This window comes from Taeniopygia guttata, chromosome 8 (assembly GCF_048771995.1).
Source record: "Taeniopygia guttata chromosome 8, bTaeGut7.mat, whole genome shotgun sequence".
NCBI lineage: Eukaryota > Metazoa > Chordata > Aves > Passeriformes > Estrildidae > Taeniopygia > Taeniopygia guttata.
The window spans coordinates 4,889,696-4,906,229 of NC_133033.1; the positions used below are offsets into that span (position 1 = coordinate 4,889,696).

A 16,534-nucleotide genomic window follows, 5' to 3' on the forward strand; every position below is an offset into this window, starting at 1 on the left:
AAAACACAGCGTGCACTGAAGTAGTGGCTTGATTCACACATTTGGGAGGGAGTGTAAGTTCCCTTTGCACTGCTGAGATTTGTCTCCTTACCAAATGCCTGGAATTAATCAAGTGTAGCTGCAGCTTTCATGTTAACTTCCTTGGAGAAAGGGCTGACAAGAAAGCCATCTTCCTAACCCAAGGAATTTGGGAATAGGAAGGGTGCTGGGGTTCTGGCTTTAAAGGCATGGAGATCCAGGGAAGTTGTCCATGGTCTGTCCAAGGCCAGCTCGTCTCCAACCCATGCTGTGCTTTAGCCTCCCTAAGTCACTGTGTGGTTAAGGTGCTTCTTCACATGCAGGCTGATAAAATAATGAGATGCTTTCTCCAGCTGCTCTCCCTACTTTGGTCTTAGCTAGGAATATGGAGAAAATATTTTTGTCAGATACTAAGTATTTGAAAACCTTGCTTCTAGTCCTCTAGCTTTAAATATTATGTATTTTTGAGATTTTGCTAAAACCACACCCCACCTTTTTGCAAAGGCCCAAGGTAAAAAACTTCACGCTTGCCTTGGAAAAGCGCCGGCTTTCAGCGTGAAAGCTGGGACTGTTCCTTTAAACACAACCCCAATATGTCTGGGTATTTCAGCACATATGGGCCACGATGGTTAAACCCTTCCCAGCTGGTCCGGCCGTGCTGCCGCGCGGCTCCGTCTTTGTTCGTGGCTCGGAGGGAGGGTGGTGAGAGACGGAGCAAGCTGTGAGTGCTGCGGGCTGCCATCCTGCCGGGGCGGGCTGCGGCCGAGCGGGGCATGTCCCGCCCGAGGGGACAGCGGCTTTGCGAGACATTCTCCACGGGGGAGATGATGTCCTTGGAAGCAGGAACTCGAAGGAGCCTTTAAACCGCCCGCGGGCACTTTGTTCTCTATTTTCTGCCCTTCTCTCCCTTCCCCCTCCTGCCTTTTGTTGTTTCTCAGGCTGGCTCTAACACGAGTCCCCTCATCCCAACCATCCCCCATGGGGACAGCCCCTTTCAGAGGATGGCGTGGATTTCTGCAAACGCGGGGATGTGGAGTGGAAAAGCTCTGGTGCAGAATATTCCTTGCCAGGGGAAGAGGAGAGGTTTCCTTCCCTTTGGAGGCCCAGAACCACCCCGTGGTGGCAGTTTCGTGGGGAATTGGTGTCGGTGCTGTTGGTGACTGGAACATCTCTGGAGCTGGAGGTGTGTGAGCTCGGCTGGGTGGCCGATGCCCAGCCAGGGCAGGGGATCACATCCTGCCTCTCCTGCCAGGCAGGGGGGTGCTGGTGGGATGCTCCTCATCTCTGGCTGCCCCCAGGAAGCCCCTGCCACCCGTGCAGCACTGTGCAGGGCAGAGGGGCTTTGCTTCACTTCCTTTTTTCTTCCTCATGTGCAGCCTAAATACCTTCTTAATTTCATCTCATTATTTCCTGCCTAAATAATTCCCGTTTCTCCTGGGGACCATTTTAAAACCTTTGATCTTCTCTGAAGTCTCACAGTCCTGATCACGTCCTTTCTGTTTAAATGAATCAAATGCCTTTTTGACTCATGATTTATAAATTTGCCCACAGAGGAACAGAGGCACACCTTGAAATCACCCACCATATCTGTGGCTGGAGCACAAGTACCCTGGGCTGATCCAGAGCACCTTCCAGCCAGACTTCTCTTCCTGGCTCCTCTGCTTCCCTGCTGCATGTCACTCTCCCCCTGCCTTCCTCCACCCTCCCACCCAACTCTTCAGCTGACAGCCGGGTTGTCTGGGCTCAGGCCCAGCCTGGAATGGCTGTCCCCGGGTCAGGAGAAGGGTGAATGTGCCGGTGGTTGATGGATGCTGTCCCCTGGGAGCGGGGCACAGCTGCTGTGCTGCACAGCCCCGGCCCCCCATCTCCCGGGGACTGCTGATGCAGCACAGCTAAGGGCAGGGAGAGGAGCAGCTGTGCAGGTACTGGGGTCCTGGGCACTGGCTTGGTGCTGACCAGGGCAGTGGTGGAAAGGCTGGAAGACAGTGGGTGTTGCCCAGGATGGTATGATGAGGATAAACATGTTGCTCCATAGTGCAGCAATGCTGAAGTCGGGGAGCACTTTGTTCCTGAGCCCAGGGGATGGTGGGTGGGAGGGCTGAGCACTCCACTGGGATGAACCAGGGTTGTGGCAATGGAAAATACCCAGGAGAGGCTCCTGTGCCATGGCCAGACCTCACCTGCATCTTTGCTATGCAGGCCCACACTTGTTGATGAGGACAGACCTCCTCTCCAAGCCATTAGGGAAGCAGCTAATTAAGCTCTGTAATGTTCCTGGCAGGAGATGTGCCAACGTTGCAGCATCTCCCAGAGTCTGCACTGGGTCAGGATCTTCCCAGAGTGCCCAGGGACAGGGGGAGCTGCCCTACTCCTCCTCATTCTATTGTGCTCTTAGTCCTGGTGCTGGTGGGGTGATGCAGTGCTTAATGCCCCAGGACAGAACCCAATGTTCCCTGCCTCAGCTGGGCTCAGGATAAAGAGGGCTCCTGGCTGGGATGTCCCAGAACTCCCAGCAGCCCTCGGCATGGCTCCAGCAAGGCTGGGCAGTGGGGAGAGAGCCTGTACAAATATTATTGTTGTTGTTATTCCCCATAAATATATGCAGGCACTTAACGACCTTGGCATGGAGCACTTCCTGGGGATTCATGACCAGTTGGTGTTAATGGTCTTTAGCTGCACCTCAGGCCATCAGCTCCTCCCAGCCCATCATTAATCCACAGGAAATGTCTCAGGCATCGATCCTCATTGCTTAATTAATAAATGCAACTTGTCTCCTGCCTGAGATTTAGAGATACTCACTGCTTCTCTCCCTGCTGCTGTGAAGGTGACTTTTTTAGCACAGGTCCCTCACGCTGGGAGGCCCTCGTGGGATTTTGTTTCCTGGCATTCATGTGGGTGTGGGCTGTGGCAGCAGGAAAGTCTTTTCTCTCCAGGGCGGGAGGGAAGGAACTGAGCCGCTGGTGGGTTTGGGGTTTCTCCAGCTAATGTGGCACAGCACAAGGAGCACATCTTTCCCACCAAACCCAAAGGCTTGCTTACCTTCAGCAGAGTGCATCCAAGAGCCTGGGCAAGAAGTAGCGTGAGCCAGCATGGAAGAACGTGGCAATTCTCCAAGGCCTTAGCAGGTTCTATAATAATCGATGTTTTTTGCCCATGAGTCACAATTCATCTGTAATCTTCCTCGGGGGAGGTGGGATTTGCTATCTTTAGTGCTCACGACTGCTGCTTTCCCGGGCTGAGCATCCTGCTGAGCCCGGATCCTGCTGCAGGGATGCTGACCTGGCAGCCAGCACGGAGACGCGGCCGCGCTTCAATCCTGCTCCCCGTTTCTCCAGCCCTCGCCACCAGCTGGCTTTGTGCAGTGGTGCCGCAGTATAAATCATGGTAATTCCTGAGATGCTTTTCCGCGGTAAGTCTGAAATTCCCATTTTGGTTCGCTGGCTTGCTTGGCCAACTAAATTATTTTCATAGCCCCTTAAGGGCATATTGTCAGCCCAGACTTATTGCCGTTATACACCATTTCTGAAACATTAATATCTCTTCTAAATATAGTGTATTGACAAGGTATCTGGTATAGTGTAAATCCTTGGGACATTTGATCCAGATCATTAAAACTGAGTGAAGGAAGGGAGGAATAGATCAAGTTACCTTGCTGCTCTTAATTCAAACAAGCGATGAATTATTCATTCCGCTATTAATTCTACAGTCCTCCTGCTTTTTATTTATTTCTCTCTTTGTTTATTTTTTTCCTCCCAGATAGACAGCTCCAAAAGGATGCTCGGGCACTGGTGAGGGGAGATTTGCCTGCTGGAGGATGGGGTGCACAGGGCTGGGCTGTCTGGCAGTGCTGGCCATGCTCTGTGGGGCTCTCGGGGTTGCTCCAAGCAGAGGTAAGAGCCTGGACCCAGCTCCTGGTGGGCTGGATGGGCACCCATGGTTCCTGAGGAGGGGAGGGCCATTTGCAGTGCCACAGTGGCTCTGGGGTGCGAGTGGGTTCCAGCTCTCCTGCAGGGAGAGGGGCTGGCTCAGGCCAGAGGCAAGGAGCTGGGATGTGGAGTCACTGTTGTGGCAGCAAGTGTGGATGCTGCTGTGCTTGGGTTTCTGCTTCATGCTTACTAAGGAGTGCAGGTAGGGATTGTCGTGTTGTGGTGTACAAGTGCTTTGGTGAAGGGTTTGTTAGCTTCTGGAGTTGCACTTGCCTACATAAATCTATATACACATATACATTTATATGTGAATGTGTGCATGTATGTGTGTGTGGCAGGCATGCGATAAATCTCTCACCTTACCCAGATAAAAGGTCCCCCAGGATGCAGGGCAGGGTTAGTAGATGACACAGTAATTCAGTAATTCAGGCGATAGGGTGGCCCAAGCAATCCCCCATCCCAAAATGGCACCTCCTTTCTCACAGAAGGGCTGAGCCAGAAATTAAAACCCATCCCTGGCCCTGGTACAGGTGCTCCTGAGGCCACACCACTGCCCTGGGGTGCCTGCTCACCCCCCACATACCCCACCTGGCCTTTCCAGAGCACCCCAAGGCTCCCAGTCCTTAATCCATCTATCTGTCTTCACTGTGGCTACTCACCTCTCCCACAGACTCCCCTCTTGGGTATTTATTTCAACAACATTATTCCTTCAGTACCAGTCCCATATTACTTCACTGCCTATCCCCAGTATTTAGCAAGGTGATTTTAGATCTGGCCAGAAACACATTTGTGGTGCTGCATCCCACGCATCCCAGGACCCCCTTGCTGGGAGGTCACTGTGCCAGTGAGCACGATGAAAAGCAATGTGCACAGGCTGACTATTGATTTGCAATACACTCGGCCCAGATTGATGGCAACGAGTGCCCAGCCTTGTTTGGGAACCCACACATGTCTCCTGGGGGCTGTGCAGGGTCTGCATCCCTCCCAGACATGATGTATGTTCCCCGTGTATCAGCCTCTTCACCCCAGCCCTAATCAGACCCAGGGGCAGGTGACAGCCGGCCCCTCTCAGCCTTATTTTATAATAACCATGTCTCAGTATAAAGATTTCATTAGGAAATCGATCCCTACATGCATAACTCATTGTTCAGCACATCGAGCCCTTCACCCCTGCTTCTCCCAGCTCGAATTCTCTGATACCACCCTTATATGGAGGGAGTGGGGTCAGTGGGAGGCACAAAGCTGAAGGGCTGGGCAGCTGGGGCACTGGCAAGCCTGGTACCACTGAGCCTTTAAAACTCACTCCCAACTTCCTTTTTCCCAGCCATAAACGGGGGGGGGATGCTGTGCTGGCACTGGCAGGACAAACTCGAAGGCACAGCTGAGCCCTGCTGCAGCCCCCACGGGGCAGCACAGGGAAAAGGGAGGGATGAAAGGTGATGGGGGCACATGTGTCCTCCAGGGAGAGTGGGTGGACAAGCCCAGTGGAGTTCTGCAGGATGCTGGTGTTCTGGTACTGTGATGGTGGGATGGAGTTGGTGTTGTGCATCCTGTCTCCATTCTTTTAGGCTTCCCCTGGAAAGGGGACATCACACCCCCTTCTGTGTCCCCCAGGCATCAAATGTGGGGGAGTGCTTTCAGCACCCTCTGGCAATTTCTCCAGCCCCAACTTCCCAGGGCTGTATCCCTACGAGACAGAGTGCACGTGGCTCATCGTGGTGGCCGAGGGCTCCTCCGTCCTGCTCTCCTTCAGCCACTTCGAGCTGGAGTACCACGACACCTGTGCCTACGACTACCTCCAGGTCTACAACGGGGCTGCCCGGGACCGGGGCAACCTCCTGGGCACCTTCTGTGGCCACAGGCCCCCGCCACCCTTCTCCTCCGCCTGGCACGTCATGGCCGTGGTCTTCCGCTCCGACCGCCACGTGGCCAAGCACGGCTTCGCCGCTGCCTACAGGAAAGGTAGCAGGGAGGTGTGGTGCTCACTGAGCATCCCCCATCTGTCCTCTCCCACTGCCCTCATCATCCTTGCCTCCTTGCAGATGCCTGTGGTGGGCAGCTGACGGGGCTCTCTGGGGAGATCACCAGCCCCCGCTACCCCGAGAGTTACCCCAACGATGCCGAGTGCCGCTGGAGCATCGGGGGGGCCGGCGGTGGTGGCCCCCTCACCCTGGTGTTTGCTGACTTCCAGATGGAGGGGGGCCAAGGCTGTGGCTTTGACTATGTGGCCCTTTTTGATGGCCCCACTGTCACTGCCCCCGGCCTGGGACGTTACTGCGGCAGCGCCCGCCCGCCCCGCACCGTCTCCTCCACCCCACACCTCCTCATCATCTTCAAGTCGGACTTCAACATCGGTGGCAGGGGCTTCAAGGCCCATTTCTACTCGGGTGCGGGGGTCTCAGGGTGGTGGGGCAATGGGAAGGATGTGGGGACAGGCACTGGGTTGGGGTGGTGATTCTGTCCCTCCCACAGCAGCAAGAGGAGATGATCATGGGGGGATCCCTTTGGGGAGAGCCCATGAGATGATGGTGTGAAGTGTAAACCACCACACAGTGCAAACGGCATCACTGTGGCTATTCCAAGCCCTGGGTTGTCCTCTTGAGCAGGAGTCACCCTTGCTCATGCCATTCTCTGGGGATATGGGTTGCTCCTGTAGGACTTTGACTGCCTTGGGAGTTTCCATCCCCAAAAACTGCTGGCTGTCCATTGGCCAAACACAAGGCTGGGAGCAGTGATGTGAAGGGCAGAGCATCCCTTAGCAATAAAACAAGTGATCACTCATCCACACCCAGGAGACTTCAGGTTTGCTTTTGATTTTTCCTTTCTCCTTTTTCCTTGAGCAGGCGAGTGCCAGGAGGTGTTCACCACCATCAAAGGGAATTTCTCCAGCCCTCAGTACCCCAACTTCTACCCCAACAACCTCAAGTGCCAGTGGAGCATCCACCTGCCCCCGGGCTACCGGGTCAAGGTCTTCTTCCTGGACATGGAGCTGGAGGGCCGGAGCAGCCTGACGGGTGGCTGTGACTATGATCACTTGTCTGCCTTTGATGGTGGCACCGAGAATGGATCCCTGCTGGGCCGCTGGTGTGGGCGGGAGAGCCTGGCACCCGTCACCTCCCGCAGCAACCGGCTGCTCCTGGTCCTGCACACCGACCGCGACATGGCCAAGAGGGGCTTCTCCATCTCCTACGTGGGAGGTAAGGTTCCATTTGGGTGCTCCTCAGTGCTGTGGTTCCATTGGGACATGCCTGAGACCATGTAATTTCCAGAAGGATCATCAGTGAAGGTTCCTGTCTCCAGGAGCAGATCCCGTGGCTCCTTAGGGGTGGGGCAGAGGAAGACGTGGTGAGTGAGCTGCACGTTGTGTTTAGTATTCAGGAGAGGCTTTCTGGTTTCAAATTCATGTGTGTCTGCCACTGCCATGTTCCTGTTCCTCTCTCAGAATGTGAGGGAGAGAAAACCTGGGGGTTTTTGATGGGCCAAAAGCCCAGAAGCAGGTGACCAGCTCAAGCATCACAACATTGTTCCCTGCTCCCCTGGATGTTCTAGCCTTGCCAGCACATGGCTGAGCAGGCAGGCATAAACTCCTGTGTCTCCTCCTCCACTGGCAGCAGCACGAGAGGGAGGGCAGGACCCCCGGGGCACAGCATTCCCAAATCCACCTGGCCAGCCCTGCCTGGCACACCCCTGCTGCTGACCTGCCATGTCCCAGCCAGCGTGTCTGGCATGTCTGCAGCTGGTGGGAGGAGCAGTGTGTGACCTTCCTGCTCTATTTGCCAGCCTTTGCACCTCAAATGCCAGCAAATTTATGGCATTTGTTGTATTGCAGTATAATTACATCTGAGCTGACCTGTGGGGCAGGCATGATTCAGCCAGGGACAGCCTTTCCAGAGGCTGGGGCCAGAGCAGGGCTGCTGGACTGGCAACACAGGCACTGGGGAGGCTGGCCCTGGGTTTTATCCCTCAGCTGCAAAATCATTCTTCACTTCCAGCATAGCAGAAGGGATTTGGAGGTACGTGGCTCTTGGAGTTAGAGATGGGATAGAGTTCAGTCCTGAGCCTCTGCAGCATCTGGAGGGAGAGAGGTGGTACTGAACATTTAGTAGGGCTGTAGTGTGCACTGCAGGTCTGTCCCTGTCCTTGTCCTGCAGATTTCTCACTGGTTTACAGCTGTGTGCTGGGAGAAAATCTTGGTGTCACTGCTCCAGAGGGAGACAGATAGATGGGGTGCTGCTCAAGAGTGGGGGGTGTCCCATCACAGAGAGGGGTGTGGCATCTGCAACTGCCCAAGGCTCCTGCATCCCCTGGTACACACTGCCAGATGAATGCTAGGGGAGGACAAAGGCTTGGCTGTGAAACTGAGCCTCCCTCCACAGAGCTGAGCCTGCTGGCTGTGTTTGCCCAGTGATTCCAGCATCTGCTTGTGATTAATGCCCTGCATGTCACACCCAGCTGCCAGCACTGCCAGGAGAGCGACTGCTCCCACTGGGCACACCAGCCTCTCCCTGCCAGCAGCTTCCTCAGGAGCCCACAGAGAGGCAAAGGGGCACCTCAGTCTCTGCATCCACACCCACAGCCCTGCAGCCATGCAGGTATTTCCCTATCAGGCCCACCAAAAGGCAAGGCTTGGGTGGGGCATGTGTGATTTATGGCCATTGAAATGAAAGCCTTCATGCCAGGAGAGAGGATCCACTTTCTCCTCCTCTTGATCTAATGCACTTTAGTTATTTGGTAAATCTTCTAATGGTTTTATAATGCACTAAGCGAAGCAAAGTGACACTATTTTTTTGTATTGATTTTATTGCATCTTCCCAGTTTCATAAGGCTGAGATTCAGAGGGAGCAGGAATAATTCAATAATTCATATTGCCCAAGTGGTTAGTTCTTGCTGAGCAAGGATTCACTTGAAAGAGGGAGGGTATTTTTCCTCCCTGCTTCTTTCCCTGTGTGGATGCTTTCTACATCCAGAGAGGCCAAACACAGTGCCAGAAGGAGAGTGATGGAGAGGGGCTGGAGTCACCAGTGCCTTGCTCTTCGTTTTGGCATCATGAGCAGCCCAACAGCAGCTCCCTCAATACACTGCTCACCAGCTCCCCATCAAAATTAGCATTCTGAGAACAGTGGGGGGCTGCTGATGCTTGGAACTGTGCCTGGGCTGGGCCGCTCCCCAGGAGGATGCCCCAGGACCATGGACCCAGCTCACCCTTTCAGGAGGGACATGTGGCAGCCACAAAGCTGCCTCACTCAAGGGCGTGCATTGGGTCCCTCCAAAATATGCCTCCTCTGTTTCATCAGAGTGTCTCTTGCAGGGGTGTTGCAGGATGCAGAGGAGCTCTGTGCCCATGGCAAGCCATCCACAAAGCTCTTGTGGACTGGTCCTGGGCAGCAACTCAAATGTCCTGCTGGCTTTGCAGTGATGGAGAGTGGCAGTGACAGCAGGATGGTGTTGCCTGTAGTGGCACTTATGTGTCACTTGGAGACCCTAGAAGGACCCTAGAAGGAGGATGGGGTTCAAGAGGGTTGATGGTGAGATCTCTGCCTTGGACAGAAAGCAGAGAAGCTGTGGAAGCCATCCATGTCTGCCCTTGGTATAGGACAGGGCTAAAATACTGATATTGATTGCTTTTTGCATTCTGGAGGTAGCTTTTTTCCTGAAACCCCCCTACATGAGTCCTACATATGCACCCTGTTTTCTGTCCCAACAGTTGTGCCCATGAACGTCAGCTGCACCCGGACAGACTTCCACATCCAGATCCCTGTGCAGTCCCTGGCCCAGCTGGAGAGGAATAGGATTTATCTGGGGACGCCCTCCTGTGCAGCCCAGGTGGTTGGAAGGAACTTTAAAATACACACCAGGTTCGACACCTGTGGCACTGAATCCCAGGTCAGTGAGCAGCAAACCCTCCTTTACAGCAAGCAGTGTAAATGGGTAGCCCTGTGCTGCAGAGAGGTATTCCCAGTCCCTCTCACATTTTCCCAGTAGACCCTGGCCTGATTCCTGGCCAACCCCTCCAAACTTCTGTGAAAAGGAGCTGTATAAAGCCCTGATGAGCCATGTCCCTTGTCTTGCAGAGACGCAACAACACGTCTGTCATCGTCAGCACCCTCTACATTGATTTTTCAGTGGGAGACCAGGAGGACATCCACCAGTATGAGGTGCAGTGTGAGCCAAAGAAGAAAGAAGCCTCAGTGACCCTTATTGCTGGCCCTGATCCATCCAGGCTCAGCCAGGCAGAAAACCTGGTGGATGCCCAGAAGTGGGAGGGGGAAGCGATCGATGCCCGTGAAATCAAGAGCCAGGACACCAGCGACATCGTCTTCATCAGCATCTGCATCCTGGCTGGGCTCCTCATGGTCATCGCAGTGGTGGGGCTGGTGCTTCTGTAGGATGCTCCTTCCAGGCTCCAGGGATTGCAGACCCAGTCCTGCCCAGGGCAGAAAGGCACCCCAAAATCCACTCTCATCCCAGGCAAAACCTAACACAGCTGCCCGAACAGAGACACAGCTCTCAGGCCCTGAAACTGAGCCTGAACCCAACCTCCACCTTCTCTTAGTGCCTGAAAAATCTGGGCGATAGGCAGCCATTTCCCTTCCCAATTTGTTTTCCTCTGTCTCAATCTGTCCATTTGGCTCAGGAATGCAATTCTTGTGCTCCCTAACTCTTCCCGCACCTGCTTCAATTTGTTTTCCCTGTAGTGCTGCTGCTCTCAGGAAAGAAACGTTTGCCGATGGCTGCAAATCTTCCTGTCAATTATTTCTAGCTGAATTCTTGGAGGTACAAACCATCCCCAAATGTAGCTATATTCCCAACAAATGTTCTCCGTGCTCCCAGCCCATGCTTGGGGGGGAACTGTGGAGCTGTGTTACAGGGATCTCCACCTGGCACACACAGATGTAGCTCATGTAGGTGCTCCCAGGTGATGTTTCTGGGTGTCTGTGGGTGATGTGATGCATTTGCTGTGCCCTGGAGCTCTTTGTTTGATCTTCTCATGTTGTCTCACCTTCTCACAGGACTCACCTGAGTGCCTCAGCCACGAGCAGCTGGAGGGGAGGAGAACAATCTCTTTTCCTCTGTGTTTTCCTCCTTTCCAGCATATCCAGGTATCCATGGCTCTCTACCAGCATTACTCCTGAAGTTTGAAAATATGAGCAAATCCTGCTACAGGTTGGGGAGTTGTTGGAGTGTGGAGGTTTTGGTAACCCTGTAAAGACAACCTTGGCCAGAGAGGCTGGGACCTCAGTGACGCCAGATCTCCTGTCGTGGTCCCTGCAGAAGATGAGCTCAGCACCTGGGAGCGTGAAAAGAAGAGTCCTGTGATCATCTGCCCCTCTAGGAAACTGGGGATCCTCACCAAGAGCCCTGATGGATGGCTGAATGACCTCTGCCTGCCTCTCGTGCCACCCCAGCACAAAGGACGTTCCCCTTCAGCATCAAAGAGGGGGTGTCTGTCACAGAGCAGCCTGTGTTCATCCCTGTGGGTCAGAGCCAGCGTGTGTCAAAGCCACATTAAATCTTGCTATGGAAGGAGGCCACCCCTCCTCCTCCAGCCTTTGTGAAACATACTGCAGTGCAGGGAGAGATTTTAAAGTATTCCAGTGTGGTCATTCAGGGGCACAGCAAACCCCTTGTGCTGTTGAATTCAGCATTTAGCCGCGTAGGAGAGTCCCACTGGTGAAAGGCTGCCCTGACTGATGTCCTGCTTCCCTCTGGGACAGCTCTGTTCATCAGGGCATCAGAGGAAGCAGCAGCAAAGAAATAGGATGATGATTGAGCAGCTTTTCCTCCTGGATTGCACCAGCCCTGAGAGAGTGTCTAGGGAGGGAGGAAGGCACAGGGCTGCGCATGTCTCCTAACGAGGAGCCTTCGTTATCAGAGCCCGGATTGATTTGGCGTTTGTTGGTGCAACACATCGGCAAATGCGAGATTTCCGAGGGAAATATTTGCCAGCACTGTTAGGCTCCATTAAGGCAATGTTTTGAGAGCCTGTTGTGTGCAGAGATGGTAAACAAGGCCAGCCTCCCCCGCTGCTTGCAAAGCCTCACTGCCGGTTAATTGCTGGGTATAGAACTGTCAGCTTGAGACCATAGTTACAAGATTTGACAACTGAAAGAAACTTAAAGATATAATTAACCTTCTTGGTGGCCCAGATTTTGCTGAAACAGGTGAGCACTGCGGCTGCTTGTGCCTGGCAGGGAGCCCACAGCACCCAGCAGCATCCAGCCCTTGTCTGCAGGACAGGCACTCCTTGCCCAGCTGGAGCCTCCAGAACCCTGTGATTTGCAGGGGAAAAGGCTTTTCTGGATAGCTCTTGGTGTTGCACTCAAGTAAGGAGTTGGACCTCGTCACCTCAGGGAGGGTTTCCAGCTTTGGCTCCATTTCACAGCCACCCAAGCATCTCTGGGGGAAGTGCTCCCCTGCACACATCCCTGTGGATACAGGCCTGCTGCTGTGGGAGCAGCTTTGCTCCTGAGTCAAGAGGATCCCTAGCTGCCCCAGGTCTGCAGGGTGTTATCCAGGGGTCATGGACAGGGTGATTAATGCAACTTGAATGGCTCCAAAAGCCCTTTACCCCCTTGTTTCTGATGGCATTCACAGCTGCATCTGCCACCAGCAGTGAGCCACTCGAGCCAGTCATCTCACTTGGAGCAAGGAAAGCCTCTGGTGCTCACCAAACACCAGCCCTCCTCAGGCTCCAATCCTCCTCCACCATGTCTCAGTCTCTCCACTAGATTTAGGCATCTGGTCTTTCCCTGTCCTGCAGGAATTTGCTCACTGGCATCCCCTGTTAAACCAGGTCTTCCCTGACGTACTGCCCTGGCTGGGGATGGAGCCCAGCAGGGGAGGAGGACTGCCCAGGTAATTTCCTGGAAAAACCCTTCTCATGCAAAAGCTGCTCACATGAGTGGCAAACAGCTATCAAGAATCCATCAGCAGCACTCCTTCCCTCACACATCAGGCCTCAGTTGCCCTCCTTAGCATTTTCCCAGTGCTTCCTGAGCAAGCAGGAGAGCAGCAGGCACGGGAAGCGCTCCCATTGCCCATCTGATTATTTATTTAGAGCACGATGGATGGATTGAGCCGGGCTGGATGCAACCTCCCCATTTCCTGGCTTTGCTTATAGACATGGAGTCATGTCTCTCTGAAGCAAAGGCTTGGCTGTTGTGCAGGAGGGAGAGCCTCTGTTATCCCTCTGCAAATGTCTGCCTGCAAATCCAGTGAAGAACTGTTGGAAAATTGTAGATCATAGAAAACAGGACTGCAAGAACCCCCAGGGGATCAGCTGGTTCATTCCTCTCCTTCCCTGGGGAGATCGCTCCTGCTGGAGAGAAGCTGTGCTAAAATATCCGAAAAATCTCAGCCATGCTCTCTGTGTTTTCTCTATTTACCAGGAAGGTTTTCCTGATGTGTCACACTGTGGGGGTGTGCTGCTGGGGGATGTGCTTTTGTGCTGCTGCACTGGACAAGAGAATGATGGTGGAAGTGCCCCAAAATGGGCACTGGGCAGGACTGAGCGTCCCACTGGGGAGCCCAGCAAGCACAGGGTGTTGTGATCCACCCCTTCCCAGGCAATTTATTCATTGTAATGTTCACTGGAAGTTTTCTGTGGGGACACTCACGGTCCTCCATGCGTGGACCTTCCCCCATTGCTCTGCTCAGAGGGTTATTTGTGTCCTTTCAGTTTTTATATTCTAATCCCAGTCTGGGAATGGGATGCTTGTGATGGCCAGGGAGCCAGTGCTGGAGCTGAGCACGCTGGGGATGCTGGTGGTGTGCTCAAACATTTTTGGGTAATTTAACAGGGACTGGCCCTTGGGCAAGCAGGGTCAGGTTTGCTGCTCCTCAGGGTGCTTTTCTTGCAGGTTGGTGTGTAAGGCCAGGAGGCCACCAGCCCCTTTTGCCATCGAGCCAGCCATGGCTCCCCAGGAGCTTGGCATGGATGGGTCAGCGGGTGTGGTTTTGTGTGCTGGGAAGGATGGAGCTCACAGGTACCTGCTGGAGACCCTGGCCACAGTGACACAGAGGGTGTCCCTGCCTTGGGGATCCAGGTACCTGCTGGAGACCCTGGCCATAGTGGCACAGATGAGGAGGCAGTAGTCAGGCAGCCCAGCCATCTGGGAAAACATAATGGATCAAGCATATGGACAATTAAAAATGCAATGACGGCATTTAGCAGGAGTTGTTTTCCAAGCTTATTTTAAGCCCAGTTTCCTGATCATCACAGCCCCAGGGACAGCGAGGGCCCTGCTCGTGGGGATTTTGGTGTGTGGGGGCTGAGTGCTCCATGATAGGTGGGAGAATTCACAGCTGGATTTTGATTTTTTTTTTTACAGTTGTGTCTTTGTGGCAGCTTAGGGGGTACGGATTTGATCCTGTCTTCTCCCTCTGGCTGGTTCTGCATGTTGCAGCTCTCCTCCCCCTCCTCTTCCCTCTCTCTAGGACAGGATGTAGTGTTTGCAATGTGAACATTCCAGCACAGGCAAAATATTGGCCACAGCAGAAATGATTTGGGCTTTTGTTTTTTTCTTGCCATTGGGGCTGGCTGTGCTGGAGGAACAGTGTTTGTCCATTAAAGGAGAACCCTTTATAGCAAGATAACTGCTTGCTAGATAATAATATATAATTAGCAAGGATCATTCCATAATCTAGTTTAATTGAGAGAGACCATGGATGTTGTTCAGGGGACTGCCAGCACAAGAACTGGAGCATCATTAATTGCAGTGTAACCCTGGCATGGGTTTCTCTTTTTTTTTTTTTTTTTTCTTACTTACTGTGACATGTCAGAGCTCCTTTGTGTCTCAGTTTCCCCTCCTGTGAGGTGCCAGTTTACCATCAGAATGTTGCAGTGCCCTGCATGGAGGAGCAAGGTTTTGCTGGTTTTGTGGTCAACTGGGCTGGGGAAATCCTTCATGTGTTTCCCTCCCTCTGCCTCATCTTTTTTGCTTCTGTCCTCCACTGCTCCAGCCTCCTACTTCTGCTCCATAACATACCCTGGGAGGGAAGTTCCTGGAGCATCCTTTGGGCTCCAAGGATTTCTGTGGCATTTTCTTGTCTTAATGTCTTTTAATCCAGGGCCAGTTTAGCCAACCCGTCATATTACAGGACTGCCAGGGAAGCAAATGAGATCTAAAAGTTTGGGTTCTTTGTGAAGAAACCTTTGAAGAGCCTCTTGAAAGATGAAATCTGGTGAGCTGCTGAGCTCTCTCTTTTCCAAAGAACAGGGAGGGTCTTGTCTACTCCCATCTTCTTTCACCCAAGTAATTTGCAGCAGGACAAAGCTCTCCTGAGCTGTGCCTGCTGATGGGGAACAGAGCAAGCTGTCACCTACTGCCTTCCCAAATTTGCTCTTCAAAGCCAGGGTCAGAAGTCAGCTCTGGCAGGAGTGAATTCCCTTTTTCATTCCTCCTGGTGCTGCCCTGAGCCCACCCTGTGTTCCCCACGCGTGGGGAGGGGGATCAGGAGGTGACATCTCCAGAAGGTGCTTCCCTCCTCCCTTTGATGGGTGCAGCAGGTCTCTAGAGGTCTGCCAGCTTTATGTATGTACTCCTTTGCTGAAAACAATCTGTGGGATAGGCTTAATCTGGAAGAAAAGGGGGGAAAATAAGAACCTTTCTCTAGATTGGGTGCTTCCCTCATTTAACATTTCACTCTTAAAAGGAATTTCAGTCTCCATGCTAGAGAAAGAAAGCACAAAGTAGCCACTTTCATCCTCCCTTTTAATCTGGAAGGGTTTCCCCAGCATGAAGACCGGCCTGCATCAGCCACAGGAGGGAAGGAAGAGCCAAGGAGCAGCAAACTGATTCAGCAGCTAACCCAAGGCATAAACAAACACAGTGTGCAGGTAAGGCTGCTCCATGGAGGGAATCTGGTTTTTATAGACTAATTAAAAACTTCATTAGTGTCAGGTATCAAGTATCCTGTTGTCACATTCAGCATCACCCTTTGAGAAAATGAAGCCCTTTTTGGCCTGTTGCTTTCCCATCTCTGTTTTTGTTTTCTTTCCCAACCTTCCTTTCTGTTTTTGTCCTTAAAACATTCCTTGGTTCCCTGAATTCTTCCTGCTGTGGGTCTTGAGTCCAACTCTCCAGACTCTTTTCCAGTCCTCCAGTCAGTTTTCTGCAAAGCTGAATCCTCAGCCCAAATGTTACTACCAGCTTTAACATCAAGATAAAAGAACTGGACCCAGAGCTTTACACTTGGGTTCATTTGAAACAAGCTGGACAAAAACATCAACCATTAAATAGAGGAAATTTATAGGAGTTTTCTGGTCATGTGCAGCAACTCTGCATCCCTGAAATTACTTTCTAAATTAAAAATATTTGGCAGAGCCAGACTGTATCTGACCTGTGTGGGAAACTTCTTTGGCCGGGCTCTCATTAGACCAGAAGTTCCTAATTTTCAGGAATTTTCCTTCTCACGTTACCCAAATAGAGAAAACACAGCCTGGCACCAGGAACAGGAAGCTGAAAATAAATAACTGCAGGTCTTGGTGTTGCAGCTCTGATGCAAAAGCTGTGTCATTCATTGATCCTGAACCCCTCCTCATGGTCCAGGATACACAAATTCAATTAAAGCTGTGCAGTTTGAAGCTA

General features: G+C 52.7%; 1 protein-coding gene across 8 annotated transcripts; it reads left to right on the plus strand.

The window, feature by feature from the left end:
- Positions 1–327: 327 nt before the first annotated feature.
- Positions 328–16,276, plus strand: CDCP2 (CUB domain containing protein 2). Of its 8 annotated transcripts, none has more exons than XR_005981213.2 (8): positions 328–3,427; positions 3,775–3,908; positions 5,513–5,906; positions 5,987–6,331; positions 6,788–7,141; positions 7,214–7,289; positions 9,649–9,827; positions 10,016–10,139. XR_005981213.2 is itself a non-coding variant. In XM_072932843.1 (8 exons), exons 2-8 carry the CDS (start codon positions 3,400–3,402, stop codon positions 10,328–10,330), a joined length of 1,749 nt encoding a protein of 582 aa, XP_072788944.1. In that variant the 5' UTR covers positions 328–3,143; positions 3,288–3,399; the 3' UTR covers positions 10,331–16,276. The 8 variants fall into 8 exon arrangements, 7 of the variants coding, with proteins under 7 accessions (XP_072788944.1, XP_072788945.1, XP_041573806.2 ...); XM_072932843.1 differs by lacking the exon at positions 7,214–7,289 and having other exon boundaries at positions 328–3,143; positions 3,288–3,427; positions 10,016–16,276; XM_072932844.1 differs by lacking the exon at positions 7,214–7,289 and having other exon boundaries at positions 328–3,143; positions 3,288–3,427; positions 3,779–3,908; positions 5,559–5,906; positions 10,016–16,276.
- The last annotated feature ends 258 nt before the right edge of the window (positions 16,277–16,534 follow it).